The sequence below is a fragment of the Carassius carassius genome, chromosome 44 (genome assembly GCF_963082965.1).
Source record: "Carassius carassius chromosome 44, fCarCar2.1, whole genome shotgun sequence".
Classification (NCBI taxonomy): Eukaryota; Metazoa; Chordata; class Actinopteri; order Cypriniformes; family Cyprinidae; genus Carassius; species Carassius carassius.
The window spans coordinates 14,186,269-14,207,012 of record NC_081798.1 but is presented as its reverse complement, the minus strand read 5'-3'; the positions used below and the strand labels follow the sequence as shown (position 1 = coordinate 14,207,012).

General features: G+C 38.7%; 1 protein-coding gene across 1 annotated transcript in view; it reads right to left on the bottom strand.

Moving 5' to 3' along the window:
- Positions 1-20,744, bottom strand: part of LOC132126566 (contactin-associated protein-like 5) — a 104,853-nt gene that overhangs the window by 32,416 nt on the left and 51,693 nt on the right. Inside the window, exons 4-11 of the mRNA XM_059537885.1 lie at positions 14,604-14,751; positions 14,007-14,210; positions 13,047-13,231; positions 11,413-11,556; positions 2,259-2,529; positions 1,542-1,691; positions 738-909; positions 269-375 (exon numbers count right to left, since the gene is read on the bottom strand). Of these exons, the coding sequence (XP_059393868.1) occupies positions 269-375; positions 738-909; positions 1,542-1,691; positions 2,259-2,529; positions 11,413-11,556; positions 13,047-13,231; positions 14,007-14,210; positions 14,604-14,751 (1,381 nt within the window). The remainder of the gene's footprint in view (positions 1-268; positions 376-737; positions 910-1,541; positions 1,692-2,258; positions 2,530-11,412; positions 11,557-13,046; positions 13,232-14,006; positions 14,211-14,603; positions 14,752-20,744) is intronic.

Sequence of the window (20,744 nt, the reverse complement as noted above, 5' to 3'; positions counted from 1 at the left end):
TGACATTCACACACAGAGCACTTGCTGAAAGACGCGAAGCTGACGCCAGCTGCGTGGCACGTGCTTTTATAGCTTCCTGGTCGCTTACGTCACCACGTCGGTGACGTCACGCCCTTCCATTGGACTGATTACACACGATATTCAGAGTCGCGTACGCTGAACGCGTTCCCCAAAGCGCTTCGACGCAGCTCGAGTTCCTGAAGAGGAACAGGCTCATATCTGAGTCATTATGCAGACATAGACTGTTCTGAGGCTTTGCATATCTCACAGTTGTGGCAGGTGGCTCCTGTGTATCCTGTTCCAGAACAGTCACAGTAAAACTGGTCCCATGACTGGAAGCATTGACCATCGTGTTCACACAGATTGGGCAAACACCTGTTGGGACAAACATGTTCAACTGCAGTGATCATTTCAGTTTTTAAATAGCTTAATTACCAATAGAATTGCTCATTCTCATCCCAGCATTTTATCATCATATGTAACTTATTCTGCAGATTTGTGCAACAGACAGCTTATTAAGTATACTCTGTAATGAGTATAAGGGGTTTAAGATAATACATTTTCCAACAAAATGTGTATAAAAAAGGAAAATAAATTATGTAAATTCCATCTGGGCCTGGTTATAAGCCAAATTACATATTTGATCACTACATACATTATTGCAAGAAACAGAGTGAATCACAAAAAAAAAAAAAAAAAACTTTGTGAACACAAGAAAATCGATGGGGAAAACTGACCTGTCTTGTATGTTGCAGACATCAAAGCTAATCTGGCTAAAGTTGCTTAGGCTTTCCTCTTGAATCTGAAGGAAGTTGACTGGATGGCTGTTTATGAAAAGGAGACGAAGGCAGCCCTGATATCCTTTGTTGGGGTTTTCACAGTTGAAACCACTCTGGAATAATGGGCAGCCTAAAATAATGAAATATCTCAACTTACTGTCTTTTAAATCAAAAACAACACCCACAACTAATACCAAGTTGCACAAAGAAAAACCTCTGTTCTGAGAAATTCAGGCAAAGCAGCTTATAAAATCTCAGCAGGGCTTCATTGTCCCTGAAGTAAGCAAAATGAGAGATTTAGAGGTTTTAGTTAAGACATTGGAAGTTTGAATCAAAGATTCCAATAACAGCTTTAAAGAAACTGCATTTATCCTCTACAGTAATTGAATGTGGTTTGAGCTGTCTGAATGAAAAAAAAAACAAAACAAAAAAAAAAACGGACATTTGGAAATAACAGCTATGCATGTGAAATGAAATATCCTAAGAACATGCTCAGCTTGCCAAGCCCGTAATTTATTCAGAAATATGAGGAACATTCAGTTGATGGAGGTTATAGTTAATAAGGTAGAAGAAAATTGTCCCTTGCATTCAAGAAAATGTTTAGGGTAATAGCCACTTTTAGCCTACAGCCATCAGGCTAGTTCAGAACTCAGCTTTGTAGATAACAGATAAAAAAAAGTTATGATCTATGCATTTGAATATAACCAACAATTCTTTCTAAGAATCAGGATAAACTAGCTTTTTCAATTTCTGATGCTATACCTCCAATGAAGATGGCTGTCCTTTGAATGTTCTGAATTAGCCCACTGAATTCCATAGTGACAGGCTTCTGGTTGTTGACTGTTAAAGACACCTTCTGTCCCTTGACCTCAACAGCTATGGAATGCCACTGTCCATCACTCAAATTCTGACCTGAAACAAACAGTAATAATGAGGCAGTCCTCAGAATGAAAGAAAGATGAATCACTTAATCATGTCCATCAACAAATATTCAGTATACAATCTCAAAAATATATTCATAAATAAACTATTGTTACTCTACAAATTCCCAAATGGAATCTGTGTTCCCCCCCAAAAAAAGTTATTTAAAATCTTTAAAATACAGTTTTATTAATAATAATAATCAATTATTATTATTATTGCTAGTATTTTAAGTACTACATTCTGTACAATAGTAATATATTTTTACAATTTCTTCAGGCAAATCATCTTGAGCATCATGTGTGTTTGAGTTTGTGCTGTAGGCCAAACAGAGACACACTGAATTCATATTTCAATAGTCATTTTGCACTTAAATATTTACAGACACACTGTGTTTTGATTTACTGCAGTATACAGCCCTGCTTTTGATTTTTTTAATTGAAATTTAGTCAAATTCCATGACATTCAGCATTATGCAGTAAATTCCTGTTATATGACTGGATTCAACAATTCTATCTATGTTTTTCACAGCATGGAAATCATAAATAAACATCTTACCGCTAAAAACCTGAGCAGAGTTTTGTGGCCCTCCAGAGAGCAAGAGGAGTAGCCTAGCCTGGCTGAGCTGCAGAAGCAGGTTAATGGTGTCCAGATCACGAGAGAGTGGGATTGAGAACAGCAGCCCTTCCTGATTCCATGTACGGAACTGCAGTCGTACAGAGAGACTCTCCATACTGTAATCTGCAGGGAGCATCAGAAAGCTGGCCTTGGAACTGAGGAATGTCACAGCAACTGAGGAAGACTCAGTGCACGAGAACGTCACATTACCCTTAGTAAGGAAGAGAGGGAAGAAGATAACACTAGTCGGACAAATGAATATAGTATGCAATATTATAAAAAAGACAGGAAAACAAAATAAAAGTTTTCCTAAATAATTATGTTTTATTATGTGGGTTAAGCACATACTCTATCTCTCCCGCCCTCTCTCCCTCACATAAATAACTTACAGTACAGAAACACGTTAATGTTGTTAGCACTACTCTGGAAATTTTATCAGTAAAATAGTTTAGCAACATGATATTTCTCACAATTGAGGTAGCAATGGCACTGTTTGTTAAGAAAATTTACTTGAAGTTTGTAGAGATGCTGCTGCCAAACACTGTTGAGAGATAGATGCACAGGCTCAGAAAGCTAACATGCTTAATCTCTCTCTCTCTCTCTCTCTCTCTCTCTCTCTCTCTCTCTCTGTCACTCTCTCTCACTCATATATAACTTAGATATTAACTGCATTAGTCTGCTTTCAATGGCTCAAGTCTCTGTTATTTGGATGACAGAGAAAATGACGTTTTGGAATTAGCAATGGAGGCATTGGATGAGATGGAGAAGAAATGAATTCTTAATACAAAAACCAGACAAATGCCTTGAAATATATCAGCTGATTGATGTCTTGAGTGGTATCAGTGGAATAATTTACTCTGGGCCATTTAATCATTAGAAAAATCTGCTTTGCATCATGGCCACATCACCACTTTGGGCGTACATTATTTTCTAATTATTCAACGGCCCATCATCAATTATTCCTTACTTAATACACATGGGCACATGGTGCATAGTAATTTAATTATTGAAGCAATAGATGTGTGCTGGTAGAAGGGTACACATATACACAAACCCTTTTGTTTCTGTGAATTGTGGGGACTTCGCATAGACTTCTATTACTATACTGTCTAAAATAGTTAGAGGTTTTGTGGAAAAACTAGTGAACAAATATCTGATTGCAAAACCAAGGAAAAACATGTGATGGATTGTAAGTATTCTACCAGAGGCTCTCTAAGAATATTTGTCATAGACATGCCAAAAATTCTTCAGTAAAGGGTTTAAAGCCTTGGACCAAAGAAATCGGTTTTTCAAATCAAATTTAAGACCTCCACAAATAACATTAATACTGTATTTCCATACAGAACAAACCCAAACAATCTGAGAATAAATAATCAGATTCAATCTTAGATTCATAAATAGAACATGCACACAATTAACTGCAAAACAGGGTAACTGCAAGTTTAAAATACTCAAGACACGTTTTATTCAATATATACATATGTATTGAAGTTGGTTTATGTAGTTTTTATGATATGAACATGCAACTTAGGGGTCAATCAATATTGTATTTTGTTAATATAACATAAATGTTTTTAAAGAAAGGCAATAAATGTTACTGTGCCAATATTAATATATTAATATATATACTGAACGTGAAAATGGAGTTCCTTTTCAAAAATTCACTTTACATTGTATATGGGGTAAATTCCTGTTTACTCTGTTACTGAAGCCTGATTTGTTTATGTTTGTGTAGCTGCACAAACCAATGTCGCTTTAGCCAGCCAGAAAAGCCAGAGCCTATATAAGTCAGCTCACAGCACCATTTCATCAGAATCTTCTCCTTCAGCGATGAGGATCATCTCTTTGCTGACTCTGCAAGAAGCCAAAGAAAGAAGATGGAAAGAGGCTCAACCCACTTGATGCCGTCGAAGAACCATCTGCCGCTTTCTAAAAGGATCAAAACCCCTCCTCTGCAGAGAGTGGCTTGGCTTACTCAATATCCTTGACTGCATTAGACACTGAAGGATGGTGCCTTTCCGGTGACGAGCCCGAAGCCCTCCCTTCATTCCAACCATTGTGGCCAAAACCGGACAGCGAGCTGATCCCTGTTCTCTCCAAGGTGGTGGAGGATCTGGGTCTCGAGTGGTTGGCTCCAGATGAGCCTGCCAATGGCCTCTTAGATGAGTGGTTCCTGCCGAGACACCATTAGCCACCTTACCGTCAGCGGCCCACCCCATTCTTGTCTGCGGTTCACGAAGAACCAACCAAGACGTGGTGTGCCCCTTATTCGGCCTGAGTTAGCTCCTCCTCCTCAGCAGCTCTCACCATTTAAAGGCCCATGCAGCACATCACTCATTTCGGCTCTGGCCTACAGGGCGTATGCAATGGTTGGTCAAGCCAGATCAGCGCTGCATACGATGGCAGTCTTCTCCATGATATGGATGAGTCTGGCCAAATTCAGGATTCTTTCAAAGAGCTGCACACAGCAACTGATTTGGCTTTGTGCTCTATGAAAGCCACAGCTCAGGCTATCGGCAAGACCATGGCCACTCTGGTGGTATTGGAACACCACCTTTGGCTGAACCTCACTGAAATAAGGAATGCCGAGAAGATGGCATTCCTTGATTCTCTTGTCTCGTCAAAGGGCATCTTTGGCCCGCTGTGGACGTAAGCGCTCTGGTGCTGCAGCCGTTAGCCACCAGAAAGCCCCATCCACTCAGCCCGCAAAGCCTGCACTGCGTTCGGAAAGAAAGAAGAAAGGGTTAGTTCTCACCTCCGCCGGTTCTCCCTCATGAACAGCTCGCTTTCAAGCTCCATCCCTCCGAACACCTCTGAGCGATGGAGTTTTGTTTTCCACGGGTCATGCAGGTGCAGCACATACCCAAACGATTTACTGATAGCAGACCAAAATACTCAAGAGCGAATTTCCTCTTCCCACCTTTTTCATGACTGGTCTATTGCACGAAGCCTGGACCCTGTATCTCATGACATGATCCACGTGCTATCATTTCTACAAGAGTTGTAGGACAATTTTACAAGTTTACATGGCAGCTATCACAGCAAATCATTTCCTCAAAGCTGGCCATTTGATCGGCAGAAATGATCTGATCGTTAAGACTGACTGACCATACCGATGTGGGACTTGTCAATAGCCCTTAGGGCCATACAGGGTCCTCCCTTCGAGCCTCTACATTCAGCTGAACTATGCCCTTTAGCACTGAAAACTGCTCTACAACTGGCACAAGCGAGTGGGTGACTTAAAAGCACTGTCAATCAGTGCTTCCTGTTTGGAGTTTGGGCCTAGCGACTGTAAAGTCATCCTCAAGCCTAAACATGGATATGTTCCGAAGGTGCTCTCAAATCTGTTCAGAGCCCAGGTAATTACCCTTCTGATGCTTCCCGGTGTAGTAGTGTTAATTTCGTCAACTATTTTTAATTTAGTCTTAGTCTTAGTCTTGTGCCAAATGTCCTTGTTAGTTTTAGTCATATTTAGTCATTCACATATCTTTTTTTGTTAGTCAAGTTTTAGTTGACTAAAAGTCTCGTCATTTTAGTCTAGTTTTAGTCAAAAAAAAACTCAAGGTATCTTAGTCAAGTTTTAGTCGACTAAAAGTCTTTTAATTTTAGTCTAGTTTTAGTAAAAAAAATTTAGTCTTTTTTTTTTAATAACCCATGATTACTGAGATTATTACTGATAAACTTTTCAGTAAAAAAAAGTGTTTCACATATCTCAAACATTGGTTAAATGTAATAATTACCTGACAAAATACACTTGTTGAATGATTTTTGTTGAATGCTAATGTTAAACGTGTCTGGTTTTTTAATTTCTGATTTAGGAGACACGTTCACAAATGATTAACCTGATCACATTTTTTTTACTTTATTGATACTGCTTTTAATCGTAATGCAAAGACCGGTTATCAGGACATAAGCTGTCATGTACAAAAAAAGAGCCTGAGCAGCGACGTTAAATATAATTTAACACAAAAAGCCTGCCTAGACGGTGGACTTGCGCTCAGGATTTTTTTTTTTGAGTGCCGTGTGGACTAATTCTTTCTATGCACTCACTATTTTATTTCTTGATAACAGACTGCTGCTAACTATAACACACAAATATCAAGCCTCTTCCTTCGATCTAGCATGTCGTAGTCACTCGTCACTCATGTTCGCTTCGGGTGTTGTGTGTTCAGCAGTTTCGTGTTTCAGCCACAGGCTGGCAGCAACAGGAGTATGACACCTGTAACTTGAGCAACAGCGTGAAGCCGCAAACTTGTTCTGAATATTTTAAAGGCATAACAGCTGATGAAAAAGCAGAGACGATTGTAGATGAAAATGAAGAGAGATTTTAACTTAGTTTTTATTTTATACAAAACATTTTCGTCTCGTCTTTTTTCCTCAACAATAATGCATGTTAATTTAGTCTTAGTCAGCATTTTTGGACAGTGGTGCAGTCTTGTCATCATCTCGTCTTAGTCATGAAAAAAAAGGTCGTTGACGAACATATTTCGTCTCGTCTCGTCTGACGAAATTAACACTACGGTGTAGATGGTGAACACAGTCCCAATGTTCTTTGCCCTGTCAGGGCACTGAGAATATATCTTGAATGCTCCAGCCTGTTCAGACAGTCGGAGCAGCTTTCGTTTGCTTTGGAGGCCGCACTAAGGGGTTGCCAGCTACAAAGCAAAGAATATCCCACTGGATAATCCTTACACATTTGCCAGATTTGACAGCCTTGATGTCCCTGTTCTTCAGGCATGGATTTTATCAGCTTAAACTGATTATTTCTGCCTATGGTGGAAATAGCTATGCCCCAAGTCCTCAGCTATGCTATGGAATTCAGTTGGCTCATGTTCTCTAGGGGCCCTAAACATGAGTGGGTTTGCAAAGTGGCGTAGTGTGTTTCTGCTCACAGCCTGGTGTGATTGGATTAGTTGCCCAATCACAATGTGAAGTGAATGTTCGAAAGGTTACTGACATAACCTTGGTTCCCTGAGATAAGGGAACGAGCATTGGGTCACTTGCCATGTTAAGCGCTACACATGGATTGATGACTGTCCCTTCAGTCTAATGATTATGATGAAATGGCACTGCGAGCTGACTTATATACACGTAGGCTCCACTCTTTCTGGTGGGCTAAAGCGCCATTGGTTTGTGCAGCTAAACAAATGTGAGAAAATCAGGCTTCAGTAAGAGTAAATAGAATTTTACCCTATAAACAAAACTCATTCCCTTATCTCAAGGAAAGAAGGTTATGTCGGTAACTGAAGCATTTTTTTTTCAAACTGGTTAAACACAAAATATTTACTTGTCACACAATTTCTGACTCACAAACACCAGAACTGCACACCAAATCTGTAAGATTAACTGTCACACACCTGGACTTATTTTGTGTGTTTTTTCCCCTGTGACCCAGTTTCTGTCTTCCGTGTGTGGTTTTGATTAGTTCCCAGGTGTGTATAGTCATTTCCCCATGTGTTCCATGTCCCTGTTAATTTAGTCATTCCATCCACCTGTGTTTTGCCTATTATCCCCTGTATAAATGCCTTGTCCTTTCAGTTCTGTTTTGTCGGGTCTACTCGTCTAAATGTCAACTTGTCTACTTGTCACCTGTTATTTACGACTTACCTTGTTTATGTTTTATTTAATAAATCCTTGTTTCGTTTATCCCTCGGCTCCGTGTTCCTTCCAGCAGCATAAGCCGTGACAGAAGACCCGACCTGAAAAAGTTAAAAACTGCGTGTTTTCCCTCCGTTTTGTTTTCCGTTTTTTTTCACAGTCTTTTTTCTTTCCGTAGTGTTTCATGGATCCCCTCTATCGCCCCGAATACCTCCTCCTCCTGCTGGAGCAGGAGGGACTGTCTCTCGAGGACCATACCAGACGGTTTCTCTGGCTGGCTAATGCCACCAGCTACCCGGACCACGCGCTCTGCACCTTTTATCACGCCAGCCTGAACCCTAGGTGCAGAGCGTTGTCGCCCGAAGATGGTCCTCGGGAGGATTTCGCCGCATTTATAGAGTGGAATCTGGTGAGAAATGGGTCCCCTCTCACGGTCGGCCCAATGGAGGATCTCGCCAGGTCCACTCTGGACCCAGAGCCCAGCCTACAATCTCCCCACGGTACGAGGCATAAGCCCGAGCCCACCGATGACAGAGAGCATCCCGTCAGACCAGGTGCCAGAGCCGGCGACACTGCCCACCACGAGGGAGCAAAATATGGAGCGCCAAATGGGTCAAAATGAGGGGGGTTCCAATTCACCTATGCCAGATCCTCTGTTAAGCCCAGGACAGGCTCCTGATCCTCCTGTAAGCCCAGGACGGGCTCCTGATTCCCCGTTAAGCCCAGGACGGGCTCCTGATTCCCCGTTAAGCCCAGGACGGGCTCCTGTTCCCCCGTTAAGCCCAGGACGGGCTCCTGTTCCCCCGTTAAGCCCAGGACGGGCTCCTGTTCCCCCGTTAAGCCCAGGACGGGCTCCTGATCTTCCGTTAAGCCCAGGACGGGCTCCTGATCCTCCTTTAAGCCCAGGACGGGCTCCTGATCCCCCGTTAAGCCGAGGACGGGCTCCTGATCCTCCTTTAAGCCCAGGACGGGCTCCTGATCCCCCGTTAAGCCGAGGACGGTCTCCTGAACCCCCATTAAGCCCAGGACGGGCTCCTGAACCCCCGTTAAGCCCAGGACGGGCTCCTGATCCTCCGTTAAGCCCAGGACGGGCTCCTGGTCCTCCGTTAAGCCCAGGAAGGGCTCCAGCCCCAGAGCTTACTCCAATGCCTGCTCCTCCAAAATTCCCACCCTCCCACCCACTCCTGCCTCCTCCTCCGCTGTCGTCTGGCTGCCCCTCTGCTCGCCCTCAGCCTACCATCATTGTGGTGCGAGCTCAGCGGGACCGCCATCCTCCAGCGACGCCTTGGTCGGCGTCTCCCTCACCTCCGCCTCCAGCCTCTGAGGCCTGGACTCTGCCTCGGCCCGTTGACCCGTCGGCTCCACCATGGCTCCTTCCTCTCCGCCGTGGCCCGGCAGTCCGCAGGCTCTGCCTGGCTCCCTCGTCCCTCCGGCTCCGCCTTGGTCTGGCGTCGTCCATCCTATGCCTCGGGACTCCACTCCTCCGGCTTCGCCTCATCCCTCCGTCCCTCCGGCTCCGTCAGGCTCCTTCATCCCCTCGGCTACACCTCAGTCCTCGGTCACTCTGGCCTCACCGCGGCCTTCCGGATCCACATCGCCACGTCAGTCACCAGAGCCATCTGTTCCGCCTAGGACCCCTTGTCCTTTCAGTTCTGTTTTGTCGGGTCTACTCGTCTAAATGTCAACTTGTCTACTTGTCACCTGTTACTTGCCACTTGCCACTTGCCTCTTGCCACCTGTTATTTACGACTTACCTTGTTTATGTTTTATTTAATAAATCCTTGTTTCGTTTATCCCTCGGCTCCGTGTTCCTTCCAGCAGCATAAGCCGTGACACTAACCTTACCAAAAAGAAGTATACTTAAAGTTTATTTTATTAAGTATGCTTAATAAATACTTTACTTTATAGTTCAAGTATATTTTTAAGTATATTTTATGTAGTGAGTATACAAATATCAGTGGACTAGTAGTACATTTGTAAGTGTACTATTTTAATACACTAAACTGACCCACTTTGTAGTATATAAAAGTATACTTTTAAGTATACTTTTATTACAACAGTATTATTTATTATTATTTGAGTACAAAACTAAATTACATATATGTTTTTAGTTTGTATTGCGCCTATACTAAAAGTGAACTTATAGGTATAGTGGTAGTTTACTAAACAAATACTTGTAACATTTTTAGTACACTCTGAAGTATAGTCTCAGCAAACTGCTAGTTTAGTAGTAACACACTAATAGCACACTTGAATAAACATCTTTTTTGTAAGGGCATACACTAATTCTCGGCTTTGACTCAGTTTTCTATTTCATAAAACACTTTTTGCAAAACAAAACACACAATTATTTATGTAACACAAAAATCTAACAGGAATTAATATTATGGAAAAGGTGTTTGCAAATGTTTGCTTTTGGGATGTGTTTGTGATATTTTGAATGCGTTGCTTTATTTTGCAAGAGTTGTGAGGCATTTTGCATTTTTTATGTGCAATTCTTGGATTTGTGTGTAAAGTTGAAAATTGTGAAATGTTGAAAAATGTGAAAATGTGTGTAAACAGTTGAAAAACCTGTAACGATGAAGGTTTCCCATTTACAACATAACATTAAAGGCAATTGTGTGCATGAATGCAGTAGTGCTGTATTTAATTTAACTATCGATTTTACTATTTTACTATTCAAACTATCATAGTTTAAGTTCTTAGACCTTTGTGAAAGTGTAATCTACATAAAGAGTAGGCAATACAGTTTTAATCTACAGGCTGTTAATCACAATTAATAATCAAAATTATAATAACCTGCAGCCTTAAATTATATTGTACCACAACAATTCACTGTATAAATAATAAATAGCTATAGCACTGCATGAACATTATTTAGTCAGTGACATGTGGAGTGTCTCAATCTATGCATGAAATTCAGCATGTACTGTAGTGAAATAAGCTCTTTATCTTAAAATGCCTCTGACAAGAGGGAGGGAAAGACAAAATGAAGATCACAATGTGGCACTGCTCTTCTTTTCTTTCTGTGATAAGTGTATTAGACCACCCAGAAAGAGCGAGAGAGAAATGGACTAGAGGAGAGACTTCACAGCCTGTTAATTAGGGAAAGAGAGCTCTTTTATGGTGCGATGCACACAACTTCACACAACTGCAGAAACACACTTTAGATACACATAGAGCTACTGTAATTTGCCATGTGACACTGTTGTAAATTGCTTTAGATATAAAGGCTTACTGTGTGAATAAAGTTTTGCTTCATTTTTTTTACAGCAAAATTTTTTTTACGTTTTTACGTCTACGTTTTTTACGTAAAGTTTTTACATTTTTGTGGTCTCAAATTACTTTGTGAACAGAGAGATTTAAACTCACATCCCACAGACAGTGAGATTTGATGGCCTTCAATCTCACTAGGTGCCATTTAATTCTCACAATTGATGGGCATGTAGAAATGTGATATTTAGTCACAAAAGCACTTGTAAAAGTTCATACTTACCACTGTATAGATCTGTGGCTTCCGTCTTTTTGCCATGTCTATAACACTGACGCCATTGTAGTTGAGGTTTTCTATGCAGCCGTGAAAATTTTCATGGAGAAACGTCCCAGGCTTACCAGGCAAAGGGATTCCTCCGAAACTGAGCTTGAATAAGGACACACACACACACACACACACACACACACACACACACACACACACATAACAACCACATATCCCAGAGATCAGTAACAAAGAATAGAAAAGGAATGCAAAGAATGGCTCTGAAGGCTACTTTGTGGGGACTGTTTTACCCAGCTTTTGATAAAATCAATAAATTGATTGCTGTATTTTCAGAAAATATATCTAGTTGGGCTTTATTAGTGGTGTAGGTGCACTTTTGGTTGTTATTTTGAGTGCTGCAACCTATAGTAATAGTACTTTGATATTGACGGCACAAAGTATAAAACAGGCACTCACAATCTATACAAGAAAATTATATACTCTGCTGCTCTTGTCAAGATCGGAAGCTCTTTAAAAAAACAAAGAAGAAAAAAAAATAGAGAGCGAGGGAAGTGGTAAATATTTCAGCTGTTTTTAACGAGGTTAATCTATTATAAATGGTATCAATTTTCATTCAGTATTGAACCCATTAATCATTAAAGAGGGATTGAGTAAAAAAAATAATACAAAAAACTGGGGATGTGTGCTCTCATGTTTGAAATTCTCACTTATACACACACACAAAAAATGGAGGGATACAAGTTACAAGGAAGGTTAAAGAATGAAGAACTAAAGGTGAAAAGGACAGAAAAATGGGGAAAAAATGAGAATGAGAAAGAAACACTTAAATCCTTGGGCTGATAGCAAACCGAGCAACTGCACTACCCAAAATAGTTTTTATTTTATTTTTTATTAATAATGCTGCTTTCAATTAATCAGAAGTGACAGTATGCATAGTGTACAATGCTACCAAATTTAATATTCTATTTCAAATGAAAGCTGTTCCATTCAACTGTCTACTAATCAAAAAATCTTAAGAAGCATTATGGTTTCCACAAATAATTTGAGTAAACAGGAGTAAACAGGAATTTTTTTCTTGAAGGATCTTGTGAAACTGAAGACTGGAGTAAGGATGCTAAAAATTCAGCTGGAATAAATTACTTTTTAACATATTAGAAAATAATAAAATGGTAATTTTAAATTGTGAGAATGTTTCTCAATATTACTGTATTTCATTTTTAAGCTAATTTTTAAACTTTTGAATGGTAGTGCATTTCAAAGGGTCTGCATGTGTTTGTTTGGTTGTGCTGAAATTCCAGAAATTACTGACTTTGTTCTCTATTGTTTCAGGCTTTCAGAAGTTTGCAGTGACAGAGATTGAATAAAATGTTTTGAAACATGGTTTCAGGTAACAAGGGAACAGGATCTTTATGCATGTCACAGTAATAGATCTTATTATTTTCTTCTTATTTTCTTGTTCTGTTATGACAAGAAGTTATTTATTTTTAAATATTTAGCTGTGTCAGTGTCTGTTGTGTATTAGGGATAGCCCGTCATCATATTTTCAGTATTGTATAAATAAATAACATAAATTAAAGAATCAAAATAATTAATTATATTCAGATGTATTATAATTTACACTCAGCTCTCACCTCATAGTCTATCTCCAGTGTGTCCTCCTGTCCTGGACTGCGGAAGTGTTGCGTGTGTCCATCCACAGTAAAGTTGACGTGTTTGTTAAAGCGCTCAATTTGAACAGAGTGCCAGTGATGGTCATCCATTAGATTTCCTAACATGACTGAAGATGAGTGTCCAGTAGACTGAGGCTTGGCATCATCTGCAGAGGGACGGCAAAAGACAGAATAGGAACCTAGACTTAGGAACTTAAAGTCATGAATTACTCACCCTCATGTCGTTCCAAACCCATAAGACCTTTTTTCATTTTTGGAACACAAATTAATATATTTTTGATGAAATATGAGAGCTTTCTGACCCTCCATAGACAGCAACACAACTACCATGTTCAAGGACCATAAAGATAGTAAGGATATTGTCAAAATTGTGACATCAGTCAACCATAATTTTATGACTAATTTTACACACTTTTTATGTGCAAAGAAAAACAAAACAATGACTTCATTTAACAAATTATTCTCTTCTGCGTCAGTCTTCTATGTGCGTACATGACGTAGAACCCGGATGCACTGCACCTTGTTTACAAGCAGATAAAGATGCATGCTGTACATAAAACAATTTTTTGCCCAGCCTTAAATATTTAAACTAGAATACACAGACAAGGAAATAAGAGAGACTGATATTCAACAGAAGGCTCTCAGATTTCATCAGAAATATCTTAATTTTAATTGCGAACATGAACAAAGATCTTATGGGTTTGAAATGAGGGTGAGTAATTAATGACAGAATTTTCATTTTGGATGAACTAACCCTTTAAAAGCAAAGAATTCAGCCAGGCATCTAAACTCACTACACCTCAGGTACTTTTCTTTAATATCTAATTTCCCTTTCTAATCCACTGAGACACTTGTGCATGAGTGTGAATAAAATGATACAAGGTCAATCTGAATTGTGTCCCGTCCTTCTCTTTCTCTCACCCAAATTGAGATACAAAACGAGTCTTCCTCTCTGAAGCTCCAGAGTGAGGAAATCTCCTCTCTGTCCCTCTCCGTGAACCAGAACCCCTTCTGCCTGATGGCTCCGGAATCTCAGGGAAATCACGTCTTTCACTGTGCTGGTGGACTTCTGGTTGAACCGGTAGAGTAAGGCACTTCGACCATCGAAGTCAGCCACGTCAGACTCTGAGGAGGACAGAAAAAGGAGATCAAAGAGAATGTGAGAAGACCCTCTGCTCTCTGAACTTTCTCTGACCTTCCAAGATCTGTGTGCTCTAATACTTCCTGTTGATTTGAAAATGAAGCTGCGCTGAATGCCTGAATGCAGCTCACTTCTTCAGGTCTTAAATATGGTATAAAATGTACTAATAGACTCTGATGAACAACGAAATGGCATTTTTGATATGCTTCTCCTGGTGTGCTTCTTTCTTTTACCTGCATTGTGGAAAGTCTAGTAAATATATATATAACTTAATAGGGAAAGAGCTAAGTAAAGTTTAATTTGATGCTCAGGTTTAGTGGTATGGGATAGAAAAATATCATTAACTCTTATCTCAGTTCATGTAAGGTATCACTCACTGTATGTGCAGCCATAGGCTTCTAACCGTAGACCCATTCCTCCTTTGGGGCTTCCCTCAAGGGGCAGAAGTCGCATATATCGAGTTCTGATTGAGTGAGGGAGTTTGTGTTGGACCACTGTGTCTGTGTCACTGTTTCCAGTAAATGTCTGTAAATATACACACAGACACACAAAACACAAATACGCATTGATATTGGTCAGGCAGTTCTTAATAGTTTAAGTTTTTGGATACGTTTCCATTCCATTCCATTAAGACAAACAAAGCTGTTCCCCAAAATGCTGGTCAAACAGTAGAGTAAAACAAATGGGTGATTTGTAGTAGTTCAGTAGTTCAGCAACAGTTTATTAAAGGCTCTTCAACAAAACAGCTGCCATGCTAACCAGGGCCCGCAGACACCATTTAGCATACAATGCTTTCAACGATGCAAACATTATATTAGCACAAATTATCCACTCTCGAGTTTGGTTCTTTGCTCCCCAGCAATGATGAAATGAGACTAAATGGATTTTTGATGAGTTCTGACCTCCTCTGTCTTTCAACTGTGTGCTGATTCTTCTCTACTGGGCTGTTTTGTTTTGTCATTTTTATTAAAGGATCCTTGAACATAATTCACTCCCCAAGCTGGTAAGGGGGAAGTTGCCAAATGATTTTTGGAAGCTGGCAGCCAGTCTGTTTGTCTTTCACCGAGCTAACGCATGCCAACAGCATACAAACCAGAATAAACTAATTTCCTTCATCTTGTCTGCATCATTAAAGTTAATGAAAGATCAAGGGTGTGATGAAACAATGGGAAAGGATGAGAAAACTTGTATAGAGAAAAAGATCTCTCTATCTCTCTCTCTCTTTTTCTGTGGGAGAGAGTAACTGGATTGTTTGCCAAGTGAATTTTAAGACCTTGCTCACAGACTGTGACGATGAATAAACCTCTGACTAACGGTTGACAAGCTTCCAGCATGACTGAGTTGCGTTGTAAATGAACACAACCTTAACTGGACTATCAATGGTCATTTACCTTTAATTATTAAAATACAGAAATGAAAAATAATACCACAATTCTAACAGAAAGGTCAGCATAGCTGATTGGCAAACATTAATCATTATAATTATGTTTTGCTTCGTCAAGCCGTGAATTAATAGCCTTGGTTTTTCTTCGAAGGAAAAGCTTTAAAATTTCACTTTTTGAGAAACTCTGGAAAAAGCCATATCTTAGTCACTTTAATATCATTTTGGATGCTGGAAGATCATGTCTGAATGACCTACATATTGGTTTAATATGGATAGCAAATTTTGACATACCTTCAGATATTTCTTCAACATCTTCCATAGTATTATCTCTTTTGTGCTCAGAAATTTACTTTGGAGACAAACCAATAGAGCAACACAAAAATTCTATCCATAATTCAACAATGCTTATATGTATTTTTTATTCAGAGAAGAAGCTAATAATACAATGCTTTTTGAACTTCTCCAACATCCCTGTGGGCAACGACAGGAAAACTTAATTTACAAGTGATTCACCTTCTGAACTCAAGGATGAAGGGCTAGGGGTTTAATCCTCATAACAATAGGCTTAGTTTTATGTGTTAATTTAGCATAGGTAAAGTGAGAGGAAGAAAGAAAGAGAGGAAGTCAGGTACAACAGCTTCTCAAAGATGTTCATTAGTCAGATACACAAAGGAGAGAGGACTAAGCAACACACTGTAAATATCACTTATTGAAACTTAAATTAAATTCTTAAGCTTTGAATAAAGCTATTAAAAAAGAAGATGGTACTTTGTTTAACATGCAAGCAAAGTGAAGTTCCTTTATATAAAATAAGTTTCACTTTAAATTAATCAAGCCTTGTGTGTTAAAGTACAAAAGAAAACTAAACAAACCCTTTAAATTTGTATTACATTAGCTGATCTGCAAATTGTTCTCAATCTATCATAAAGCTTGAAAAGTGCAATATACAGACCAGCTACAAATCCCAGGCCTTCTGCATATCAGTTTCTCTCAGGATGTTTTATATTCACCTTAAAATGAATGGTATGAAAAGAATTTATCAACCTAAGAATCTACAAGTTAAGCTTAAAAATGGCAAAATATTGTTTACCATGTACTTTTATATGGATTCTAACTGAATTGCTGTCCAGAAACTTCCTTGTTTCTTTATTTGGCCAATGTAGTGCTATTTGAATGCACTGAACTAAAGTGGGGACAAGCCAATCAATATAGTATAACACTGTGATGCTCTTTCATCCCAATATAGAGTCAATACACAGACGGCAGGTATTGATTTTTAAATTCTAATCATTATTTTTTTGCATTTTAAAGGTACAGTTGACATTTTGTGTCATTTCTAAAGTTCAATAAGGAGGTCAATTAACTTTGAGCTATCGACCCTTATTTGAAAGCAGAGGTATGAAAGTTGGGAAGACTTTTCAAGCTATAAATTCCCATCTGGCTTATTCTGAGTTTATATTGTTTTTGAGCATGATCCTGGTCAATTCATACTTCTTTATTTAGCCTTTGAATACAAAAAAAAGATGAAGAAGAAGAAGAAGAAGAAGAAAAAGAAGAAGAAGAAGAAGAAGAAGAAGAAGAAGAAGAAGAAGAAATGCTTTAAATATTAAAAGAGAGGAAAAGATAAAAGAAACATGTAGCAGCCAAACCCTTTAAGCTAAAAGATTCTTCACAACAGTAAGATGATCTGATTAAGCCTTTAGCGGCTTTAGCTCAACATAATCGATATTTTCAATGGTCACCTCCAGCTCTGTGGAAATACAAAGACATGTTGGACCACACCTAAAACAACTTTGGAGCCAGACAGAGACAGATCAGCATACCAGAATGGCTGGGAGAAAATATCTATAAACACATTTCTGTACTGATTGACCTTTTTAGAGTAGTTTAATAGAATCTGTCACAACGTGATGAATCCTCCTTGCCACATTAGCTGCTGTTAGCCGCTTACACCAAAGCTCCTCCCAGCTATTGCTACTTATTTTAAATGGACACCAAATTCTTATTATGTGGGATAAAAAGTGGGCGGTTTGCAGAGCAAAGGCATCAAAGCGCTTAATGAAAAATAAACATTATGAAAAGCCTTGGAGATCAGGGTTAAAGTACAAAACATAACATAGCTGCTCTGACCTGTTCATGCTCCTGCAGATTAAATTTGCAATCCTACCTCAAATGCTTGTTTTAATTGTGTGAGAAAAAAAAGAAATCACAATTAGAAAAAAGCAATAATTATTTTCATTACTATTTTAAAACCACCAGAGATTCTACTTACATTATAGATTTAGAGATTGCAGACACTTGATGACAATTTAAACACTGCACGCTGAGCATCATTTAAGTAAAATATTACTCAGAAGCTCATCCTGGATGTCAAGTATTACTTTTACATAAAACTGACAGATAACCATTATGGTACAAAATAAGGGACTTTCATATTTGCCACAGCATTTTGCAGTTATATTATTTTAGTGAAAAGGTGTAGGTTAATCTTCTTTACCAATCCAAGCACAGAGGAACAGATAAGAGAGAGTTCTGAAATGAAATATATTGATTTTGTGTGAATGCGTACACATGTGTGGGTTTGTGCAAGTCTGGGGCTTTACACCTGGTGGATCACGTGAACATAACTCAGCGGTGGAGAGGAGCAGTGGAAATCGATTTCAGAGATGTTGCAATAAGCCCAAACTAAAGAAAAGACAACTGGAGTCAATGGGAGGCACTACAGTAATTCAAACAATAGCTCTGCAGAGTGTCTTCAGTCCATCTTGACAGCCGGATCTGCCAACATTAGGGCTCTGAAACCAACAACTCCAAAACCTGACATTAAAATCACTCATGTGTTAAGTTATAGAGATCATTGGAGTTTTAGCAATTCTCTGTTGTAATTTTCTATTCATTTGACATTTTCAAAATTACAGGTTTTGCAGTTTATTCAAAATGACAACTTGGGGGTAAGTTTTATTCTAATAATGAACTAGCAAATATTTTTCATTTGATGTATTTCTAAATAATGCACAACCTCAAGGAGCAGGAGCCACATCAACTGGTCATAAATCAACACAGTCATTCAGCAGGAAATAAATAGTGCATTTTATGCCCCCCACCACCCCCCCCCCCCCAGCTTTGACTTTCTCTTCTATGAATTATGGTTAGCCTTTGTGCAAATGGGAGTTTTACTTACTCAAACATGTTCTGAGGGCAGAAAGGAAAATGATTGGTTTACAGATTCAACCAATGAAATTGAAGCAGAGGCGGAGTCAGGAAATTTGAACATGTGGAAGGAATACTTCAGACAGATACGTTACTGACGCTTCGTGGAAGGCATTTATTGCAAGGTAAGTTCATTTACCATGTATTTTCATGAAAAAAATTAACATCTCTAACATTTAATAAGATAATTAACAAACAAAGATGCACAGAACAAGTAATCATGGACTGAATATTATATAGCATGTATTTTCACTTGACTGCTTCATCAGTTGATTACACCAAAGCTGGTTATGAGGTAACTGGAGTAAAACAAACTTTTCCAATTCTTCCAAGCTGTCTGTGAAACGGATATGAGTGAAAAAAGAACTCTCCTTGACATTACATCAGTCAGTTAGCGTTTGCATTAGCATTAGCACTGCTCTCAGGGCAGGGGTACTCAATATTGATATTACTGTTATTTTTAATAAACTGTGTGCTGCTTACAGGGCATCAGTACTCAATATTCATATTACTATTACTTTAATATTCCATGCGCTGCTCTCAGGGTAGGAATACTCACTATTCACATTACTGTTATTTTACTAAACTATGTGCTGCTCTCAGGGCAGAAGTACTCAATATTGATATTACTATTATTTTACTAAACTATGAGCTGCTCTCAGTGCAGGAGTATTCAATATTTACATTACTGTTATTATTATTGTATTATGTGCTGCTCTCAGGGCAGGAGTACTCCATATTCATATTACTGTTATTTTACTAAACTATGTGCTACTCTCAGGGCAGGAATACTCAATATTCATATTACTATTATTTTAATAATCTATGCGCTGCTCTCAGGGCAGGAGTACTCAATATTCATATTACTTTTATTTTACTAAACTATGTGCTGCTCTCAGGGCAGGAATACTCAATATTCATATTACTATTATTTTAATTATCTATGCACTGCTCTCGGGCAGGAGTACTCAATATTCACATTACTGTTATTTGAATAATCTATGCCCTGCTCTCAGGACAGGAATACTCAATATTTATATTACTATTATTTTAATAATCTATGTGCAGCTCTCAGGGCAGGAGTACTCAATATTCATATTACTGTTATTTTTAGTGTATTATATGCTGCTCTCAGGGCGGGATTGTTTAATATTCATATTACTGTTATTTTACTAAACTATATGCTGTTCTCAGGGCCCATACATTTGTTTTGTTTTTTTACAGCTGTGACTGTTTCATGTAGTTTTTCTTCTCTTTGCAGAATAACATTTTTGGAAAAGGCAGAAGCCATCAGTGGTCCCTTCTTGGAGAAAGGAAATTTCTGGACTTTCTTTGTAAGCTCCTCTAGTTTTTTTTTGAGAATCTTGCTGATATTTGTGCCCATATTATTGCTGATATAAGTGCCCATATTATTTTTCCCTCAAATATTATTTATCATGAATTGCAATATAGCTGTTTGTAAATGTAAAAAGTCTGCAAAGGTTTACAGATCAAATTGCACGACAAATACTGAGTATTCCTGCCCTGAGAGCAGCACATAGATCAGTAAAAATAACAGTAATATGAATACTGAGTATTCCTGCCCTGAGAGCAGCACATAGATCAGTAAAAATAACAGTAATATGAAAATTGATTACTCCTGCCCTGAGAGCAGCACATAGATCAGTAAAAATAACAGTAATATGAATATTGAGTACTCCTACCCTGAGAGCAGCACGTTACACTAAACATAACAGTAATATGAATATTGAGTACTTGTGCCCTGAGAGCAGCACATATTTTAGTAAAATAATAGTAATATGAATATTGAGTACTTCTGCCCTGAGAGCAGCACATAGATCAGTAAAAATAACAGTAATATGAATATTGAGTAAAACTGCCCTGAGAGCAGCACATAGATCAGTAAAAATAACAGTAATATGAA